General features: G+C 33.6%; 1 protein-coding gene across 1 annotated transcript; it reads right to left on the bottom strand.

The window, feature by feature from the left end:
• Nucleotides 1-202: 202 nt before the first annotated feature.
• Nucleotides 203-24,349, bottom strand: LOC100372782 (uncharacterized). The gene is made up of 18 exons (XM_085491255.1): nucleotides 24,216-24,349; nucleotides 23,174-23,367; nucleotides 20,938-21,047; nucleotides 20,049-20,162; nucleotides 18,897-19,001; nucleotides 18,628-18,686; nucleotides 17,724-17,791; nucleotides 17,147-17,243; nucleotides 16,283-16,522; nucleotides 15,162-15,328; nucleotides 11,990-12,185; nucleotides 10,395-10,504; nucleotides 8,120-9,662; nucleotides 5,058-5,175; nucleotides 4,353-4,457; nucleotides 3,664-3,900; nucleotides 2,939-3,112; nucleotides 203-2,816 (listed from the first exon to the last, which is right to left on the bottom strand). The coding sequence occupies exons 1-18, from the start codon at nucleotides 24,280-24,282 to the stop codon at nucleotides 2,645-2,647; spliced, it is 3,876 nt and encodes a 1,291-aa protein (XP_085347381.1). The 5' UTR covers nucleotides 24,283-24,349; the 3' UTR covers nucleotides 203-2,644.

Below are 24,349 nucleotides of genomic sequence, written 5' to 3'. Positions count from 1 at the left end.
AGCCACATTGAAACCTACACTCACATTCTTGTTTGTAGGTAGATTGCTATAACTGTCTTTATCCAATCCTTAACTTTGAACAAAAAAGCAACCCAACCAACAGTATTGCAATATAGACTCACTGTTTTGCAAACAAATAGAATATCGATATCAGTTAAAAACTGTTATGACTACTGTACATAACAATAATTTGAATTCCGTATTTCTGAAAAACTAATTTTATTTGCAATATAATCAAATATTTACAAACTTCCTTTCTTTATTCAAAAGTATTCCATAATCATTGACTTAGTATAAAACCCAATATTCTAAAACTAACAATTTTATAAAAATAATGATATAATTATAAAAGTGCTACTTGAATCATGTACAAATATTAGGTTTGAAAACTAATTTACAGAATGAAAATTAGAGATATTAAAAGTACTTGATTAGATGACATTGATACCCAGAGAATATATTCAGTATTGCTAGACAAGGAATCCAATGACGGTCTGTCTTAACCTACATTGTATCCTAGATAGATGAATTTGTTTCAGAGAACCATGGTCCATGTGATGGCGACAATATATACAAAATCTTAAATTATCAATACAAGCCATGAGAGTTATAACTCTTTGAATGCCAAAGTCAACTACTGGTATTTCACCTTTCCCAGTAACATAATTGTTTATTTATTCAAAAACCTTCAGACAATGAAAAATTACTGTAACATTTGGTCCAAAATTGATGTCAAAAATATGTACAAATTGTTGCATTAAAATCTGATGCCAAAAAATATAGCATTCAATGCATTAGCCCCCTGGTCAATAAACACATCAGTTCACAACTTTTTTTTCTGGTTTCTGTCAAAATTTTGTAAAAATAAAAGAAAAACAAGAAAAGAATCAGCACATTATTTTCTGTGAGGATCTCAGGACCAGAAACAATTCTTTTTAGCTTAAAGCTTAAAAAAAGATTTTCTCATAGCCACCCCCCCCCCCCCCAAAAAAAAAAACTTCGAGAAAATCACCAAATCAACACCAACAAAAAAAATTATCCTATTGGCACCAAAATCAGTGTTTTTTTTCTGAAAATCACAAAAATAAATTCACAATAAATAACTATCACTATTAAAATACATTGAACTGTGTTCCATATTATACATACTTGTCCCAGGCCCCAAAATTTAATAAGTATTTTTTTTTTATTTATTTACAAATTTATGAGCAATTTAAAAAATACAAGGACTATACATAAATTTACCCCTAAAAAATCTTATCCAGGAGGTGTGACCTTTTGATACCATGGTAATGACATGAATTAGCGCCATCTGTGTTGAAGCAGCAACCAAGATGATTATATAAAAAGGGATTGCATGCAAATTAGGTAAGTATGCTGATTGTATTCATAAGATACACAGTTATACGGTACGGAAAACTGCAAATTGTGATAGATTATTCTCAATGATTTGTCATATTAAAGGTACATGCAAATAAGCAGGGGGAGGGTGATTTTACTTTAACTGACTTATCTTAGCAACAAAAAATAATTAAAAGTGAAAATAAAGTATACCATGGCATTTCGAAATAAATACAGTTTTTTTATCTACAAAAAATGTTCAATTCTTGGAAAACTTAATTACATGAAGTTTAAAATAATTACAACGATATTTACAAAAGTTGTCGGGTAAAAACAAAACTCATAAATAAATATGACTTAAAGCGGGGGAGTCGTCACCTGCGCATATGTCAGATGGCCGTAGCATGTCATTGATTACAAGCGTCTACCCATGAGCCTTTGCATTTTTAGTGTGTTATTATCGTTGGGAATCAATTCCCGCGCACACACAGGTGACAACCCTCCTGCTTTAAACCTTCCAAGACTTGTTCACTAGTTAATCCATTTTCACACATTTTGTCATTCTTTTTTTGGTATTATGCCCTCAATATGGCAATATTTGTCAAGAACTCCTGGATCCTAACTGACACCGGTACAGTCCTGTTCTGTACATATTTGATGTTACAAGAGACCGAAATCTCCAGTTTGTTGTCACTTGGTCATAATTAAGGTTGGATGCTGTTATAAAAATATGAAATACTGAATCCATGGCAGATAAATAATTACAATACTTTTTTTTTTAATTATATTAAATTATATTGATATGCATATCCATAATTTAGTGAAATAATTATGCCTGGGTTTTTGTTTTGAAGCCTAGCTTTTTTTTGTAATCTAACATTTTGAAATCATTTCAAAAAATTTACATATAATTCAGTGAGTTTTCAAGGTGATACTAGTTTTCTGTTGTATACAAGGAGAGGTTCTGACCCACAATGCATTGCATATATGTGCAGTGGCATGCATGTAGAGTAAAATTTGAATTAGGCGCAAACTATCTTAAAGTTAACAACGGCATCAAATCGTGTTAGTACATTCAAAGTGTACAATTTGCAAAAGCAAACTAGGGGGACAATCAGAAACGCCTACCCAGCTTACTCAATATCTTGATACAGCTACCTTTCATTGAGGTCATTATTGAACATGCACACTGCAAGATTTGTAAAATAACAACACCTGAACAAAATTTGTACATTTTTAACAATATTTCATGTCTTAGATTGAAACTGGAAAGTTTTTTTCTTTACATATCACCATGAGAACGCTACCACCATGGTTTGCTGATATAAAAACACACAAGTATGAGCAAGATGAGAAACAATCCATACGCCAAGTTTTGTTGGTAGTAGCCACCCTTGTTGTGCACCGTCATTGGATAAAAGGCTTCCCACGCACACGTATCATATTTGCAAACATTGGTGTCATTTACATAGTACCTGTAAAAGAGAAAATCAAAAAAATATTAGGTATCTGCGATAAGTTTTTTTCCCCCCACATTCTAAGCAATATTTCTTTCAAGATTGTAGTGAAAACAGTGTGAGTTCAAGTCAAAACTTACGATGCTGGAGCTTCAGGTTCTACAGCTGGAACTGAAATGAACGTAACTGTACTTGAAACGAGGAACGCTTGAACGGGTTCCTCATCAGTGAAGTTATAGGATGAAGCATATTCACCATAGCAACTGACTCCATTTGGACCAATACAGTTGAGCCTCATTGTTGATCTGGTGTAGCTGCAAAAAAGATTGAGAAATATGAACATGAATGAATGAAAAAATTATACAAGTTTTAAAATATCTCACAGTGCTTCCTTACACTATTATGCATATTAATAATAATGAAGTCCCCACAGTGTCATATTGGATAAGGAGAATCTAAGCGAGATAATAAGAGAGCCACAGGTGAGAAAACTTCCAATAATGAACAACGTTATATCATAACTGTAAAAAGTTCCAATACTCTTCTTTTTTCTGCTAAATGTGCATTATTTTCAGCATAAATGCAACCACTGATAATAGTGACCATAATTTCATGACAAAAAATGATCAAACTTTAACCTACAAATAACTGTGTGAAAACACTTCAACATCCTGAAATTGACAACATTCAATGTTTTTATTTTATTTTGATTTAGAATTGAAGAGAAAAATGTTTTATCTTGCACAAAAACATATTTTATATTTTAACAAATCTACTATTTATGTATAGATAACATATTGTTACAGACAATCTCTCAATTTAAACTTGTACTTTTCAGATGAAAGTGATCATGTGCTACACATACTTCACTCGGGCAGATACTATCTCCAATTGCTGCATCCCACGAAACTGTCCCGCTACGGCCGTCAGGATTTCAATATTAATACCAGTAGGAATGTCATAACATGTACCAATAATCTCATCAGTGTTGGATATCGGTTCTGGGTAATAGATATCTTTCCCAGGAGGTAGAGTGCTAGTGGGTTCTGCAGTGGGTACATCTGTAGAAGGTTCTACAGGCACGTAGGGGTTATCTACTGGACTATAATGAGAAGAAAAAATGAGTAGCAGAGTTAGTATGATTCCCAATGAATTCAAAATACTGCATAGTGTTTGTCGTACTTGTACTAAAACTAGAACTGACGTAATCATAGAACGTGGCGAAGCATATGAACGAGATTACATGTGGGCAATGTGCATGAACAGTAATAACCTTCTATGTTACATCGCTGCAAGTTTTTGGTGACTCGTTTGAATTTCAATTATTTAATATTTATTGCCTGAATAGAAACGTGGAGAAATTATTTCACCATCACCATCAGTTATAGATATGTTTGTTGCAATTTTAGTTTTTGTTTACTCATTTGTTTGTCTGAATCACATGTTTTCATGAATAATTAATCACATGATGTCATAATGTGAATTATCAGGTTTATTTTTTGAAAAACAACAAAAGTTGACTTTGTGAAAGAAGGAAAGTGGTGTACGACTTACTTAAATATCGTAGCCCATTCATCTTCCACGTTAACATCAGCATTGCCTCTTTTACCGATATTATCTCCTGGAAATAACTGCTGCAGTTGTTGTTCCATCAAGTACCTAGAAATTAAATGAAGGAATACAAGCAATACTTGTTAAAATCATATTATTAATAGTATGAGAGTTTGTTATTGTACATGTATGAGATTTTGACATCAATTACAACCTGCATAAAGTCAATCATATTTTATGTTACAACTTTTAAAGTGTTCACCGGGAAGTCAAGGTGAGGTTTGTGATAAGTACACAATGTGAGTATGAATTGAAAGTTTCAAAACTAGTACCACCTTGGAAACTCACCATAATACATTTTAATTTTTTGAAATGATTTCACATTGTTAGATTTCATATCAATAATATATGACCTTTTCATCTTATGTCATTGAGCAAAACTGTGAGATATGAATAAATAATCTCACCATAGAAACCATTGTAAAAATGATAATTTTTCACGATATTTCAGATTCATGTATCTCCCAAAATCATATGGTAACCCTTTTTTTTAGTATTCTGATGGTATGAACTCGTAATAATGAAAATATGATGAACATGACATATAATTTGGCTTCAATTTGACTTGAACCTCTTTAAGTTCTCAATTTTTGTCTCAAACAAGGATGTGATTAAAATCTCACATAAATTCCAGATTGCCTTTCATACCTGAGTTCTGAACAGTTCTGAAACTGTGTCCATCCCAGTCGTATGAGACAGCCACTGGCAACGTCCTGACCAAAATACACGTCCATATAGTCTGACTCATCACATAAGCTGCCAGCACCTGTAGGCAAGAAATGTGAAAACTGAGCAGTGTGACAATGACAAAACGAGACAGGTTGAATATGTTGAATATTTACAGGCAGGACAGAGAAGATTTTTGGCACCACCCTTCTACTTCTCTCACATGAAATACACTACTGGTACTTTGAATGTAAAAATCCTAAACAAGCAGCCTATCGGCTGAGATAGCTTCGCTGTTAGAAATGCACATTTCAATTAAAGAACTGAAGACATCATCAAAAAATGAACAATATGTATAGTATCAAAGCAATCGGACTTACAGTTTTTAACAAGAAGTCGAAAATATCACTTTCTACCAAAAATGACTAAAATATTCACCAAAATTAGAGAATTGAAGATATCATTACAAAATGAACAAATCTGAGAGAGGTCCACATGTAGTACCTATATATGTAATATCAAAGCAATTGCACTTGCGGTTTTTAACAAGAAGTCGAAAATATCACTTTTTACCAAAAATGATAAAAATATTCACCAAAATTAGAGAATTAAAGATATCATTACAAAATGAACAATTCTGAGAGAGGTCCACATGTAGTACCTATATATGTAATATCAAAGCAATTGCACTTGCGGTTTTTAACAAGAAGTCGAAAATATCACTTTTTACCAAAAATGACAAAAATATTCACCAAAATTAGAGAATTAAAGATATCATTACAAAATGAACAAATCTGAGAGAGGTCCACATGTAGTACCTATATATGTAATATCAAAGCAATTGCACTTGCGGTTTTTAACAAGAAGTCGAAAATATCACTTTTTACCAAAAATGACAAAAATATTCACCAAAATTAGAGAATTAAAGATATCATTACAAAATGAACAAATCTGAGAGAGGTCCACATGTAGTACCTATATATGTAGCATCAAAGCAATTGGACTTGCGGTTTTTAACAAGAAGTCGAAAATATCACTTTTTACCAAAAATGATAAAAATATTCACCAAAATTAGAGAATTAAAGATATCATTACAAAATGAACAATTCTGAGAGAGGTCCACATGTAGTACCTATATATGTAATATCAAAGCAATTGCACTTGCGGTTTTTAACAAGAAGTCAAAAATATCACTTTTTACCAAAAATGACAAAAATATTCACCAAAATTAGAGAATTAAAGATATCATTACAAAATGAACAAATCTGAGAGAGGTCCACATGTAGTACCTATATATGTAATATCAAAGCAATCGGACTTGTGGTTTTTAACAAGAAGTCGAAAATATCACTTTTTACCAAAAATTACAAAAATATTCGCCAAAATTAGAGAATTGAAGATATCATCACAAAATGAACAAATCTGAGAGAGGTCCACATGTAGTACCTATATATGTAGCATCAAAGCAATTGGACTTGCGGTTTTTAACAAGAAGTCGAAAATATCACTTTTTACCAAAAATGATAAAAATATTCACCAAAATTAGAGAATTAAAGATATCATTACAAAATGAACAATTCTGAGAGAGGTCCACATGTAGTACCTATATATGTAATATCAAAGCAATTGCACTTGCGGTTTTTAACAAGAAGTCGAAAATATCACTTTTTACCAAAAATGACAAAATATTCACCAAAATTAGAGAATTAAAGATATCATTACAAAATGAACAAATCTGAGAGAGGTCCACATGTAGTACCTATATATGTAATATCAAAGCAATTGCACTTGCGGTTTTTAACAAGAAGTCGAAAATATCACTTTTTACCAAAAATGACAAAAATATTCACCAAAATTAGAGAATTAAAGATATCATTACAAAATGAACAAATCTGAGAGAGGTCCACATGTAGTACCTATATATGTAATATCAAAGCAATTGCACTTGCGGTTTTTAACAAGAAGTCGAAAATATCACTTTTTACCAAAAATGATAAAAATATTCACCAAAATTAGAGAATTAAAGATATCATCACAAAATGAACAAATCTGAGAGAGGTCCACATGTAGTACCTATATATGTGATATCAAAGCAATTGCGGTTTTTAACAAGAAGTCGAAAATATCACTTTTTACCAAAAATGACAAAAATATTCACCAAAATTAGAGAATTAAAGATATCATTACAAAATGAACAAATCTGAGAGAGGTCCACATGTAGTACCTATATATGTAATATCAAAGCAATTGCACTTGCGGTTTTTAACAAGAAGTCGAAAATATCACTTTTTACCAAAAATGATAAAAATATTCACCAAAATTAGAGAATTAAAGATATCATTACAAAATGAACAAATCTGAGAGAGGTCCACATGTAGTACCTATATATGTGATATCAAAGCAATTGCGGTTTTTAACAAGAAGTCGAAAATATCACTTTTTACCAAAAATGACAAAAATATTCACCAAAATTAGAGAATTGAAGATATCAACATGAATGAACAAACCTAAGAGAGGTCTACCCAAGGTACATATACACCAAGTATCAAAGCATTCAGGCTTGTAGTTTTCAAGAAGAAGTCAAAAAAGTAAAACATTGACACGGACGACGACGACGACGGACAATCACTCATATGATAAGTTCCGCTCGACAAAGTCGACAGCGGAGCTAAAAAACCTGGTGTCTTTTATTTTTTTGTCCATCCTTGTCAGGACCCCCCCCCCCCCCAAAAAAAATTTTAAAAATATGTGAATAAGCATGAGTACCGGTAGAGTATATAATCAGGAGTTAGTACGATAAAACTATTTATTTTATAAAAAGAAGAAAAACAGAAAACAATTCAGCTTCTGCTTAGTTTCTGCTCATTTAGCAGTTTGAATTTTGGCATTTTTCATAAAATAAACATATTCTAAACTTCAATTTTTTTTTAAATGTTGATCAACATCTATAACTGATGGAAAATGATGTCCATTTGGTCTCAAATTAACAATCAAATGAGAGAAATATAACAAAGATTTATTGTGGAAACTGACAGAGCACATACCTGGATTCCACAGTTTGAGTCTGTATTGATCTGATGTGTTAGTGATAATGTAACCTCCCTCAGGTGTCTCAGTTCCTATAGGACTCATAGTTGTAGCGATCGTCTCATTGCATTCAGGTGGATCAATAGTAGAATTACCGGTACAGTTGAATTCTACGGGATACGTGATGTTTTCCACTATCGATGGCTGCTCATAAATACCTCTCCCTGTCAGAACCAATTTCCCAAGTATATAGCCTGGATTTCCAGATCTCTCAGTAATTTCAGCCTGTTCGAGAACCCCGTCTTCATTTTCATCTTGAAGCTCGTTCTGGTATGTATAATAGACAGAGAAGAACTGAGTGAACGATGGAAAGCCAGAAGTTGTCACGTCTGGTACCTTAGTAGTCGGGGGTGCGGTGATAGGGGTTTCGGTTGCATTTGCTGATTCAGTAGTGGCCTGTTGCGTGGTTGGTGGAACTGTTGAAGGCGGGAGTGGAGGACTGGTTGTAGCACTATCTGTTGTGATATCTGGTGTTGTCACATTCAAATCAACATCTCTAGTCGTGAGTGAAGCGGTTGGTGTGGGAATAAGATCTGGAGGAGCAGGTACGTATTCTGGACTTTCTTCTGGCTCTATTTCCGGGTCAAGATCCAGAGTTATGTTTCCAAGAATATAAGTTGCTTCCAAAAGAACGATTGCGGTGCCCTTCCATCTAATGTTGTATTGAGCACTAAGTACAGCATAGCTGCAGATGAACGAATCAAAGTCATATTCCGGAGCTGGTGGGTAAGTGTATCCATCATCCCAGGGGCAACGGGATAATTGAGATAAATCAATCCGACTGCTGTCAGTGTTGTTATCTGGGAAGAACGAAGGCTCAAATCTCGGAAAAATCTCTCTTGTTGTCAAGTCTGATTGTTGGAATGCCGTAACATCATCGGTACAGTAATATTTAGTTGTCACTGGAGCAGCATCAGTTGTTCCATGTTCACTAATGACTTTGGTTACTGTAGGACATGGTGGCTGATCTACATTGGTTGATATCACATACATCTGTGCGCTTAACATTGAACTTGAGGTGCAGAGCGACTGTAAAGGCAGCTGTACACATGATGAATTAGCGTCAACCAAATACCGTATCGGGGACATCCAAGTACAATCATGGGTGTTAGAACTAGGCATCGGTAGAGACAAGAAACCCTCATTGCTAGTCATAGGATACCTTGTTTTAACAGCAATTCCTTGTTTATACCCTTCTGTTGCTAAGTCCGGGTGTACTTCCTGTCCGTAACGCCTACCAGGATCGGCGTAACTGTAACCATCATGGTCAGAGTCTGCTAGAGTATCTCGATAAGATCCAATATCACGTACACCCAGCTTAGTATCATAGTACAAACCCAGGTACGGAGTACTTGTAATTTCAATACAAAGTAAAGGATGCCAGTCTGATGTATAGACATTGACGTTTTCACAGGTGTATTGATATCGCTCTTCGTCTTGTCCACCAGGAAGGCCAGGAATACAAGCAGAGAAGGTTTCTAACTCTGAGTCAGTGCAATCCTGCAAGATATAGCCAATTATAAACATTCGTCAAACATCCCAAAAGGAGAATTCAATCTATTTAGCTGGTCTTGAATTGAGGAGGTATTTTGAAAGTTATTCTAAACAAAGAAAATTTGATTTGGGGAACTACAGGTCTCATGCCACTAATCAACCCAATCAATCACTTGCAAGAACCAATGAAATTATTTAAATATTTTTTTTCTCAGGTGCTCCCTGTTTGAGGGCATGATCACCTGAATCAAAGGTGAGACCAACATGTGGTCTTTTGTTTACTACTTAGCGGCTGTGTACCTGTAGGTTTATTCTGTGTGTATTTGGATGTTCTAATCTTAGAGTTTTTCCAGTGATTTCTCTAGATGCAATCCAAATACAGTAGGTGTGCCTTGTTTACCTGAGATTCGCAAGAGTTTGAGCTGGCCAAAATGTTATTTTTTTTCATGTGGTTGATTACTGGCATGTTGATTTCCCATTTTTGAGCCATGTTTTCAACTTTGTTCATAATTTTCATATAGCAATCTCGTCATATGTTAACATTGTCGTCTATGGAGTTTCAATTAGTGGTATGAGCACTATAGCGATATGGAACCCATACAGACATGCACAACGCATGTAAAACACATTGTTTGTTTTTATGTAATTCAAATATATACTGCACAATAACTATAGCACTTTAAATGCCACAAGAGGGTGCTATATATGTACATGTAATACTGTATAGGTTTTACTTACCACATCACAACAACATCCAGTATCACAATGACCAGCTGTCATGTCACAAGCACAAGGAGCTAGTTCCACGTAAGCTGTGTTCGGGATTTCAGTTTCTAAGGTTGGGTCAGCTGTAAATAATTATTGTGAAACTTTTTTTTACAAAGAATGATCTCATGAAAAATGTGCATTTATGATTACTGAGCATATGTCCAATGCATTGTGGGTGACAAATTCTCAATGTTTATAATAGGACAATACTATCCCATTAATATGATGAAATTCACTACGTTCAATTATCGACCATAGGCTCCGGTCAGTCAAAATGACTATTTTGAACTGTAGGCATTATCAGCGATTCTGCCAATGACGGAGAGATAGAATCTAGGTCAGGGAAAGCCCCAGGACCCCAAGATTCTTTTCCCTTTACGTCACATGACCGAGCCTATATGGCGGAGCCATTACGACTGGACATCCACTCTGCTTTTTCTCCGCCTCATTTTGATTGACCGGAGTCTATGGTGGGTATGAACTATGTGAATAGGCGGGTTCGGAGAACCCTCTGCCTAAATTCGGTCACTATAGAACCCAAGGCAAAAACAACATGAATATTTTTACATTTCCTGAAGAAAATACATATGCATCAATGATTGTTTTCCTAATTGTTCAGTACTATACTAATGCCATGGATAAATATTTTGTTGAGAGTACAACCGTTTTTTTTTCTTATATATTTTCTTAAATGCAAATGGCTGCATGTTGAGAAGAAGAGAACTATGCGAGTTGTTTTTTCACCTCAAAATAGTTTTTGAATTTTTTCATATCATCACACCAAATATTCTACTCATTGAGATCAGGGTTCACATGAAAAAAGAATGATCCTGGTCAAATATTTTTTTTTTTAAATTTTTGCTAAATACATTGTATTTGTACGTTTTTGACAGCACACAATTCATCAACAGAGGACGCTGTGAAGCTCCAAAAAACAAAGTAAAAACAAAAATCAGCCAAACTAGACTAGAAACAGCAATGATAGAATTTGCAGCAAAGATGTAGATAATAATAATATGATTGGATATAATTGCACTATGTCACAGTGTGATTTCTGTATTTATTTTTATGGTTGTTCCAATATAATGGCAACCAGTTTGCATAATTTGTAGATCGATGACACATGTAATTGCCTAGGACAATCACTTACAATGTATTGCATTTAATCCCTTTACCATATATCCCAAATTTGAGTTTACATTTACTAATTAAACAATGATTTTCTTGGTTAATTAGTGGCAAACAAACATAGCGTGGTTATTGTTTACAAACAAGCGTCTAGCCATGAGCCTTTGCATTTTTAATATGCACTGTTATTGTCACTTACAATGTAGGACTCAATTCCTGCATCTGTGCAGTTGATAATCCCTTTTTTTAGGTGGCAACATAGACCACTTTTCTGAAAATTAATGGCTTGAACTTTCTCTTAGCCATTATTGGCGAATGGTAACCAAATCTAAAACTCATTATCCACTGTGAAATGGTTAAGTGTTAGTGAAAGCCCAACCCAAGCACACACACCTGTGTTTTGAGTCTAGAAATAAAGAAGTCATAACCAAACTTACTTGATGATAGAGTCCAATTTATAGACATATCTTCAGTGAGATCTACCACCATTAGCAATGCAGTTGAGTCGTTGATATATTTTGGATTAGCATTGTTCTGATACGGTGCACAACATGTTAATACAACTAACTCTTGAGTGGCAAAACTCAGTGGGCTGTGATGAAGTACTTCAATAGTCTGGTAGATATCACCTGGCTGTTTTACAGAGAAAAACAAAAAGAAACTATATAAGCATTGCCTAAAATGTTTTGACAGAAAATAAAAAGATTTGTGCCACAGTCATTGTACTATGCCATGTTTGATATCGACCACATGCAATTCACATGTGTGCGTAAAATTCAATTTGTTTGTTTACAAAGAATTTAAACATTTTCTGTACAACTACTGTCATGCTTTCAGAGAGTTGACAAAATTAAGACAATTCGATAGATGGTTCAGTGCAATGCATATTCTGTATTTCCCCTTTTATAAGCACAGTTAGTTGATATAAACCAAAGATTACATTTATCAAACACTGGATTATTCAAATACGATTTATTTAGACCAGCGACATCCCTCTGTTATTTAAAATTGCATCATTCAAATACGATTTATTTAGACCAGCGACATCCCTCTGTTATTTAAAATTGCATATTGGATCATTCAAATACGATTTATTTAGACCAGCGACATCCCTCTGTTATTTAAAATTGCATATTGGATCATTCAAATACGATTTATTTAGACCAGCGACATCCCTCTGTTATTTAAAATTGCATATTGGATCATTCAAATACGATTTATTTAGACCAGCGACATCCCTCTGTTATTTAAAATTGCATATTGGATCATTCAAATACGATTTATTTAGACCAGCGACATCCCTCTGTTATTTAAAATTGCATATTGGATCATTCAAATACGATTTATTTAGACCAGCGACATCCCTCTGTTATTTAAAATTGCATATTGGATCATTCAAATACGATTTATTTAGACCAGCGACATCCCTCTGTTATTTAAAATTGCATATTGGATCATTCAAATACGATTTATTTAGACCAGCGACATCCCTCTGTTATTTAAAATTGCATATTGGATCATTCAAATACGATTTATTTAGACCAGCGACATCCCTCTGTTATTTAAAATTGCATATTGGATCATTCAAATACGATTTATTTAGACCAGCGACATCCCTCTGTTATTTAAAATTGCATATTGGATCATTCAAATACGATTTATTTAGACCAGCGACATCCCTCTGTTATTTAAAATTGCATGGATCATTCAAATACGATTTATTTAGACCAGCGACATCCCTCTGTTATTTAAAATTGCATATTGGATCATTCAAATACGATTTATTTAGACCAGCGACATCCCTCTGTTATTTAAAATTGCATATTGGATCATTCAAATACGATTTATTTAGACCAGCGACATCCCTCTGTTATTTAAAATTGCATATTGGATCATTCAAATACGATTTATTTAGACCAGCGACATCCCTCTGTTATTTAAAATTGCATATTGGATCATTCAAATACGATTTATTTAGACCAGCGACATCCCTCTGTTATTTAAAATTGCATATTGGATCATTCAAATACGATTTATTTAGACCAGCGACATTCCTCTGTTATTTAAAATTGCATATTGGATCATTCAAATACGATTTATTTAGACCAGCGACATCCCTCTGTCATTTAAAATTGCATATTGGATCATTCAAATACGATTTATTTAGACCAGCGACATCCCTCTGTCATTTAAAATTGCATATTGGATCATTCAAATACGATTTATTTAGACCAGCGACATCCCTCTGTCATTTAAAATTGCATATTGGATCATTCAAATACGATTTATTTAGACCAGCGACATCCCTCTGTTATTTAAAATTGCATATTGGATCATTCAAATACGATTTATTTAGACCAGCGACATCCCTCTGTCATTTAAAATTGCATATTGGATCATTCAAATATGACTTATTTAGACCAGCGACATCCCTCTGTTATTTAAAATTGCATATTGGATCATTCAAATATGACTTATTTGGACCAGCGACATCCCTCTGTTATTTAAAATTGCATATTGGATCATTCAAATATGACTTATTTGGACCAGCGACATCCCTCTGTTATTTAAAATTGCATATTGGATCATTCAAATATGACTTATTTGGACCAGCGACATCCCTCTGTTATTTAAAATTGCATATTGGATCATTCAAATATGACTTATTTGGACCAGCGACATCCCTCTGTTATTTAAAATTGCATATTGGATCATTCAAATACGATTTATTTAGACCAGCGACATCCCTCTGTTATTTAAAATTGCATATTGGATCATTCAAATACGATTTATTTAGACCAGCGACATCCCTCTGTTATTTAAAATTGCATATTGGATCATTCAAATACGATTTATTTAGACCAGCGACATCCCTCTGTTATTTAAAATTGCATATTGGATCATTCAAATATGACTTATTTGGACCAGCGACATCCCTCTGTTATTTAAAATTGCATATTGGATCATTCAAATATGACTTATTTGGACCAGCGACATCCCTCTGTTATTTAAAATTGCATATTGGATCATTCAAATATGACTTATTTGGACCAGCGACATCCCTCTGTTATTTAAAATTGCATATTGGATCATTCAAATATGACTTATTTGGACCAGCGACATCCCTCTGTTATTTAAAATTGCATATTGGATCATTCAAATATGACTTATTTGGACCAGCGACATCCCTCTGTTATTTAAAATTGCATATTGGATCATTCAAATACGATTTATTTAGACCAGCGACATCCCTTTGTTATTTAAAATTGCATATTGGATCATTCAAATATGACTTATTTGGACCATTAACATGCCTCTGTTATTTAGGTAAGCCCTAATACCAATAGAGCAAATATGTTAACATACAGAGTATAGCAACCAAACAACAAATGATGAATATGAACCCATTCATAACCTTTGAGAGGGCGCACTTGAGGTGGGGGTGTGGGCAAGTTTTTATTTCTTTTATTTGTCACAAAACAAAATAAAATAATTACAAGAACAAATAATACAGAACAGAAGAGGACAATTAAATATTTGTTTCTATCACAAACGTATAATTAATTAAAAAATTTCACTCTCATTCAAGTGTGTACAAGTCATACTCACTTTGAATTCAAACTCACTGACTGGCAAGTACCAGGATGTACTGCCATTGAACGGAAATGGTTGTGCTGTGGTTGAACGGAGTGTCATTCCAGTAGCACTGAATGTGGTCTGCTCTACAGTGGTCGATGCCTCAGTCGAAGTGTCGTTGGTACCATTAGAAGGTGGAGCTGAAGAAATTGTGAAAAAGATTTTAAAATGTCTGTTCAATGTAATTATGATTAAAGCAATAGTGGTACATATAAATTACAATTCATTATAAAATTCAATTGAAAAAGACTGGTACTTTAGTTTTGGCATTACAGCGTTCAAATGACCCTTACTTCTATACATAATGACATTGTACATACTGTGTAATTATAGTAACCATGAACTAAAAATGAGATTTTTTTTTTATTGGAACTCTGATATGATGTACATGTGCCAACACAGCATACATGCCATGTCATGTTTTCAATATCACACACTGGTAGACTGGCACTGTAAAATACTTCTGGGGCCAGGGACTAGATTAGTTCTGCAAGAACTACCTCTCTGGTCCCCACCAGAAAAAATATATATATTTAATATTCATTCAGATAAAGTTCCTGTACAATTTTCTTTTTTTCTATTAAGACTTTTTGGGTGTTTTGTATGGAATTTATTTTCACTGATTTTGACAAGTTGAATGTAAAATATAGGAAAAAAGGTATATTCGCTGGATTCTATTTTCACTGAATTATTCCTTCGGCATTAATTCCAAGCGAAGATAACGTATTTTACAATATATCAGCAATTTGATTGGTACTTGCATGCACTTTGAAACAGTGACGCCACTGACTGATCTTTCCTAAGTTAAGACTCTAAAACATGGTTTGTTTGTTGACTACACAATATATTTTTGTAATAGCTGTTAGGAAATATGGTAAATCTAATACCTATGGTGTAAGACATTTACCAAAGAGAGGTTCTGTAGAGAATTTCTAATTTCCAGCCCCCATCTTGGCAATGTACAAGATTCATTTCTCTCACTGTATCACTTTCCGAATTCTCATGAGATGTATGAAGACCGGGGATGTAATTAAAACATAATTGGGTGAAACGATTACCAATATGTCACTATAAAGGTAACGATGATAACTTACAAATATCAGAGAAATCCCTCGTAGGTCTTTCAAATACAATCGGATTGCACACAGGATTGTTAGCAATACCCCGAGCCGCTGTTGTTGAGGCAGCCGAAACTACATTGCAAGTGAAAGCCACATCAGTGTCGGCAGGCTCATCTAGAACGAGGTATGCCTCCATTCTCGTCTTGTATACTAAATTGATTAGAGGGATCAATCGAACCATTCCAACATCGGTGGTGAATGTTGCAGGGTCACCTGAAGGTACAAATACAAAATAACATCAGTTCTGCATACACGGTGTATCCTTTATGCATTGCAAGCAGTTATGGAAATGATGCAAACAGGTACTTGTGTATTTAAAGCTGTGTTTTTTGCCAACCCAATAAGATACTGTAAATGCATTACTTGTTTACTGGGTTTTAAGATCGCTATTTTCACAGTTAATAAAAATCTGCTAAAATAAATACACATGAAAATGTGAAATAATAATAAGACTCGTCATTTTCCTGGCTCATTTGTAAACATGAAACCCAGTTCAAAAAATCAAAATAGTGATATTAAATGGCAGTGAAAATAAATGGTTTTACAGTACCAGTGATAGTATGTATTTAATTTTGGATCAAACAAACAAAATATGATAGTTTCATAGTTTTTGATTGACGATTTCAAAATGCGAGTAAAAGTCAGAAATAAAACAAATCAATTATGTTAACCTTTTCACCACTAGACTTTCTCGTCCAAATTTGTCTGCACTTTTTTTCTTTTTTTTTCACTGGTGGTGACCATGAAAAGGTCAACAACACAAGGAATTTAGCAATGATGTTGATGAAATCAGGAATGACAGAATAATAGAACAGAATAATACGAAACTAAACTTACCTGATGATGTGATGGCAAGATACTGGGTTCCTCCATGAGATACAGCTGTACATTCCACTACTACTGGATCACCATGCTCAATGACGTCATACGTCATCTGAAACAACCAAAAATAGATTCCACGCTATGGTAATCAAATTACAATGCATGTATCGCTTCCATGCCATGCCACCTTAGAAATATACTTATAGTACCAACTTGTCCATAAATTGATACGATATTCTTTAAGAGAAATATCATCACTGCATAGCTAATTTGCATAACAATGTGTTTATCAGCTTTACTCTCTAGCATGGTAATTATGCAATATTATTCATCCATGATTGAGCTCCAAATAAAAAATGCTCTGGGAACTATGGAAATAATAAAATTGACTGATTGACTAAAATCAAATTAAAAAAAAATAAAATATTAATTGGTTCTCCAATGCCACAGTCAAGTGGTAAGCTTACAAAACAATCAATCAGTAAATTTATTGTGCCACAGTGCACCCAATTGTGTCATAATAATTTCATAAATGCACAAAACCAAACGACATGTAGCATTTAGATTCATGATGTGATTTGTAAATGCTTACCTTCACCCCTGTACTATCTCCAACCAGCACAGTCTCATCATAAAAACGTAGTAACATAGTTGTGTTTTCTAGATCAGAAACAAGAAAATAAACAAATGTCACATAACTAAAGCCTGCAGGCATTGGAACATCAGATTAGACCAAACTTAAGAGAAATATAGACAACTAATAATATTAAGCATGTGGGCATCAACATCTCGCTGCCATAAAACTTAGAGAATAAGTTCTTGTGCTCCATGTATAGAAAACATTGGTTCCACAAATAGAATTTTCACAAAGGACTTTATGCTCAGCAACACGGTGAAACTACTCTGACATTTTACAGGAACCATTTATCCTAATAATAATGGCAATATTATTTGACTCGCATTCTCAAATGTCAATGAATGAATAATCCATGATTTAACGTGATAACATTCATGATGAGTGTTAAGTTATGCAGAAATCAATGTTCTACAGTAGCAAGCACTTCGGTCTGAGTAAAGACTCAGATAAATAAATAGGGAAAGAGTTCCTTTTGTACCCCCCATCCCTAACCCTACCCCTACCCCTACCCTCCAGCACTCCCCATTTAATTGTACATGCCCCTCCTAAGGACATCTATAGTTATCTAGAGGAGGCATATACAAATGAATTGGGTAACTGGGAGTGAGTGTTAGAGTTAGGATTAGGGATAGGGGGTACAAAAGGAACTCTTGCCATAAATGGACATAAATCAAAATTCTGAGACTGAATATTTCGACATTGAATTACTCTTGCAATAGATTTGTTCAAATTCCCTCAAAAGAGGATTGGTGTTGGAAACATTGTCTATGTTGAGTGACATCAGATCTATTTTCAGTACATCTATTCAATCATGATCAAAGCTACATGTATACCAGAGATATTATGATGTTATTTTTACCTGCTATGATGCCCACTATCTCACATGATACTGTCACATTATAATCAGCTACAACCTCACTATAAATGCAAACAATATTAAAAATGAAGATATAAATATATATACAAGACAACATGTAATTACAGCCACTTTTATTTTTATCTATTTTTTTTGCTAGTTATCAATACCAACTTGTTTAGAAACTTGGCAATTATGAGAAGATAACACTATGAAAAGTCGCTCTATTTTTCAGATTTTTGGTACAAAATGAAATATACTACTGTACGTACCTAAGAACCAAACTCACTGTATACGTGGACTTCTCCTCTTCATTTGGAACAATGATGACATCATCACAGAAACTAACAATAGGACCTTTTCGAACTGTGACATAACTGAAATATAAATTGAAGAGAATTGAAATATAATTTTAAATAATGCACATTTTCTAGTGATAAAAATTTTTTTGAATCAGAGTCTAGGAAGTACACAATCAATTACTATTTGATGTTTACAGTTATGGAAGTATCAATAGGTTTGAGACCTACAGATAAATATTTCTTTAATGACATTTTCAGTGCATTGGTTACACTCAAGCATTGCACAATTTGTTTAACCTTTTCACCACCAGACTTTCTCGCCAAAATTATTCTGCACCTTTTTTTCTTATATTCTTCAATATTTTATGGAAATCACTCCCAATTTTGCTAACAGACAACATTTGAAACAATTTTCTGTTTTTAGTCAAAAAATTTGGTTATTTTTGTTCCAATCTTCTGAAGGAAAGTGCACCCTATAAATGAGACTATTTCGTGAATTTGTGATGATAAGTGGGAATTGGTGGGGTAAAGGTTAATTCAATATTATAACATTATTGAATTCAAATTTTGACACAAAAACAATAAAAGTGATATCAAACTATGGTAACTGAATAATTAGGAAAATGCATTTTATGGTGTCAAGCCAAATACTTTGCATGGTATTTTTTTTTATTGATGCACTTACAAGTACTAAAGCCCATACGTAATTCACATACTGTAGAATACTTAATTTTCGCTTGGAATTTATTCTCGCTATTTTCGCTGAAGGGATAATTCTGTGAAAATAAAAAACCAGCGAATATACTTTTTTTTCTATATTTTACATTCAACTCATCAAAAATCAGTGAAAATAAATTCCATACAGAACGCCCAAAAAACCTTTTCAACGAAAGTTAATTCCAGCGAAAATAAAGTATTCCACAGTATATTGTGCTTAACAGTGTCTCATGATGAATGGTGAGATGTGGTCTAAATGTGGCTCAGGAAGTGAGCTGTTATGCACAACAAACAGAACAGGATTCAAAACCACATTACATCAAAGGAAATTGCACTTTCCTATTCCTCTATTGTAGGGTCTATGGTTGTCATTTGTTATAATAAAGCAGCAGAATTACAACATACCCAGGGAAGCCAGCTGATGTGGTTACATTGAAAAGGTCATTGTTGACAACACCGGGAGTGTTAACGTATTCACCAGTGCACTGTACTTCAACAGCACGTCCTTGGGTTGAAACACTAAGAAACAAATAAAATTGTAGTTATGAACATAATCATTACATTAATCAAAACAAGCTGATTAGCTTAGAATATCAACAAGTTTTCAGAATTAATTTTTTATATCATCTCATTTATAAAATGAGGGTACACCGAAAAAGCAAGGGTAAATTATGTACTGCGGTTGGTAAATTTACTGTGATTTTCAAAGTTGAGGGGTTTCTTGCACTTTTTCTTGATGCAAAATAAAAATTGAAGATAAAATACTCTCTGCAGAAGGTAAATGACAACACTGAGGGTTATAGGTATCTGGCATAAATGTTCCATCCAATTTGCATATTAATTTGATCTGATGTCTAAAGCGTCACAGTCATCTCGTTGCATTGTACGAGTTCCCTGAATGGATGAAAATATATTATTTTTACACAACAAATGATTTGCCTATTTCAAGTGTGCATTATATGTTGTTTGATTAATACAGTAACACTATAGGTTCATTTAATGGCTTGACAAACAAACTAACAAATAGTGTACTCGTGATGACTGTGGTACTTTGATTGATGTGATAGGTGGCCTAATTTGCATATACATGTAATTTGCAGTATTCTACCCAGGGAAAAAATACAATCTAATTTGCACATGAATTATGTAACCATAGCAATAATTAAAGGCTATAAACTGCAAGCGGAGGTATTTAGTACCGGATACAAGACTCTCTGGGTAAAATTAACATATTTGGTGGGAGATAATAACCGAGCATAAGCACAGTGATAAACAGAAGTCAGAATATACATACTTGTATAGTACTTCACCAGTTATGTTTCCTTTGTATAAAATTGTATCCTCAAAAGTCACTACTGTGTCTCCAGGTGAATACTCGTTTACTATGTCACAATACACTATGACCTAAGCAGAAAGAATGAAAGTAAGTGTGTGAATAGAAAAATTCGTTCATTATCCAGGGGTCGAAATACTCTGGTGCACACTGCACTATGCACATAGATTATTAGCTAGTGCAAGTAAACTCAAAATATAATGTGCACGCTGTGCATGTAGAAATTAACACAACATTTTCTCATTATATTCACTAAGCCTAAATTATGTTCAACCAAAACTGTAAGACAACTAAAAAAATCGATCGAGAACTCATAAATTTTATTTAAACTTTAAAAGTGGTGCATTTCACAACAAGTTGGTGCAAGTATATTTCAAATTCAACATGCACACTGTTTATGTAGGGAAAAAAAATCTATTGGGCTGTGGTGGAAAACTCTTCCTTCCTTGAGAAATGATCACAATACTGAACTTTAAAACACTGATAATTAAACAAATTTCACTTTCATAAAACTGATGGCTGCTAATGTGTTAATGTTTGTAATCAGTTGCTCAATTTTGGACGATTGATCACTATACTGCCTGTGTGCATACTTTGTATTCTTTTGATAGCCTTTTTATTGTATATACTAGTATGTTTTCCTGAATGTTGCAATTAGTGATGTTCAGTTACATGATTCTATATCCATGTTATACCATAAAAATATTATTTCATGGTAGTAATAATTTTTTTTTTTTTCAAGAGAATTCATGATACAAATAATAATAGTTTTTGGTCAATTCAATAAATAGTGATAATAATTTTTTTTTTATTTGATGAAAATAAATACAGATGCTATGAGATGCTCTAGCATCAGCAGGTTTAGTAATAAGAATACATACAACTGCATGCATTATTTCAGAGCATTTTTTTTTGGCCACACGCCTATAGTTTATGTTTTGTTAAAATTTTTGCTGATACAATGTGTTAACCACCCTCTGGCTGGGATCACCAGAGATGTGTGAATTTGTGTATACATCAAGGATTGTTAAGTTTTCTAACATATTTTTCCATAAAAAATGAAAATGACTTGAAAACAATGATTTTCATGCTATGTTTTGCATGGATAGTTTTTACTGTAATAATTCTGTATCTGATGTGAACAAAAAAAAATGTTTGTGTGGGATGTCAACAATCTTGAATGCATTCAATGTGGCTGAAGTAGTTTAGAAATCTCAGGTACTGAAAAACCAATTAATTTAATATTTTGATATTTGAGCATATTCTCTGAATTTGCGAGAGAAACATTTAAGAGGGGGTTCTATAAAAATTTTACCTGTAAACAAATATTTAATTTAGCCTAATGAATTAAGGATGCTGTATATGTTTTTAGTATTGATTTTCTAAACTGATATTTTCATATAAAATATATAGTGAACACACAAGGCTATATATTGATAGAAAGCCTATTTCAACCTGGATAGGAAATCAACAAGAGAGTGTGTGTATGGACGTGTATAGTCACGTGATCTCTGTGTAAACACAGAAAGCCATTTTCGATAAAAAAATAATCGAATCAATGGCTTATGCATTTTCTTACGTCCATGTCATAGTCGACTGCAAGACTGTTCCATAGTCAACTGTTTGAAGAGCGAGAATTTCAACGAAATTAAATTTTGCGGACAATCGTAAATGAAATGCGTGTATGATTGAAGTGTAACTTGTACCTCATACTACTATCTGAGCTTGTACTGAATGCAAGAGACTGTTTATATTTGCTATGGATGGTGACTATTATGCAAATTATCTGTCTATTATGTTTTTTTGGCTGATTAATTAAAACATAGTTTTCAAAACAATGACATGTGCTTTTGTTTTTAATTAACAAAAATGTATTTTTACACACTATAAAATCATCCAATTCACTTTTTTTCCTACTGAGTGTTTGCTCCTTGTAGTTCAGCATTGAAAAATACAAAAAAGTAGAATTTTGGGTTTCAAAGCAAAAAAAAGTATACAGCATCTTTAATGCATTTTCGATATGTCCTCATTTTTATCTGGATAGTTTTTTCCCCAATATGTACAATTTGTTCTCTTGTTAATTGTTTTGTCATTTGTTTTGCTTTTTTTCCTTCAAATATTGCCACTACATGTACTAGTACCTCTATAGTTTCTAGACATAATCCACCCATTACACAATTGTTTTGTTGTGACTTACATCATCTGTAATTTCTATGCCTTGAAAGTTGTCAACAATGGTATCATTATAAGCCAACAGATACACTGGTAGTAAGCCAGAGTCCACATTTTCTGTGACTGTAAAAGACTGTGGTATTGAGGTAACTGTTGTTGTGTTTGTGGCAGAATCAAACATCAATATACCAACATTGACTGTAGCAGTAAACTCAGCATCTGTGAAAAAGAAGAAATAAAGGTAAATGTTTGTGGTTCAAATGACAAATATGAGAGAAAAAAATATTTTGTTGCCATATAAAAATCCAAGATACGCTGTAACATGAAAAAGATGGTTGAAAAGTCTGGATGACTACGAAATTATTGTAACATGTGCTTACAGAAAGAGGAAGATAGATATAGGGATGATTCTGTTTCACATTACAACTGTCTGATTCTCTACTTGTATTATTTATTTTACTGATGTATTAATAATAACATATTTCTTAAAATTTGCTGTCCATTTAAAAATACTAATACATACATGTATGAATATACAACTGTGATTGTTATGCCAATATTAAAGCCATTTTAAAAATTAAACTGCATAACGCCTCTGGCACAATACTTTGTATCAATATTTGAAAACGTTGTGTGGCGGCATTCTCTCATGTCTATGGAACATGTTGCAACATTTACATAAATTTATTCATTCAAGGGCTGAGTAAATCAAGTATTATTTAGATCATACACACTTGGTGGAGGAGACCTGTCAAAACAGAAAGAGTTCTTTTTGTACCCCCACCCATCCATCCCTCACCAAGTCCCGATCAGATATCTATAGATGTTCTTAGGGGGAGCATATACAATTACATTGGAGGAGTGCTGGAGGGTAGGGATAGTGTTAATAGTTAAGGTCAGGAGTGGGGGTACATTGGGGGGGGGGTGCATTTACAGCGGACTACGAACCCCTTGTGTATAACGTAACCATACATTACAGCATTCTGTTGTGGTTTTAAAAGCAGTTCAGTGATCATTTGATTTTATGGCTCTACGACACACATAAGGTACCATATTCCAAAACCTACCTTGTGAATGAGCGACGTAACACAAGAATGCTAAAATTAAAAGGCGGGCAACAACACGAAACAGCATCTTGAAAAAAAATGTTGTCACCTATCCTGCTTCGATTCAGTTGTTGTGCACGGCGCCATTGCTGTTT

The sequence above is a fragment of the Saccoglossus kowalevskii genome, chromosome 16, assembly GCF_978046115.1.
Source record: "Saccoglossus kowalevskii chromosome 16, keSacKowa6.1, whole genome shotgun sequence".
Classification (NCBI taxonomy): Eukaryota; Metazoa; Hemichordata; class Enteropneusta; family Harrimaniidae; genus Saccoglossus; species Saccoglossus kowalevskii.
Note: the sequence above shows the minus strand (reverse complement) of the source record. Positions and strands in the feature narration are given on the sequence as shown.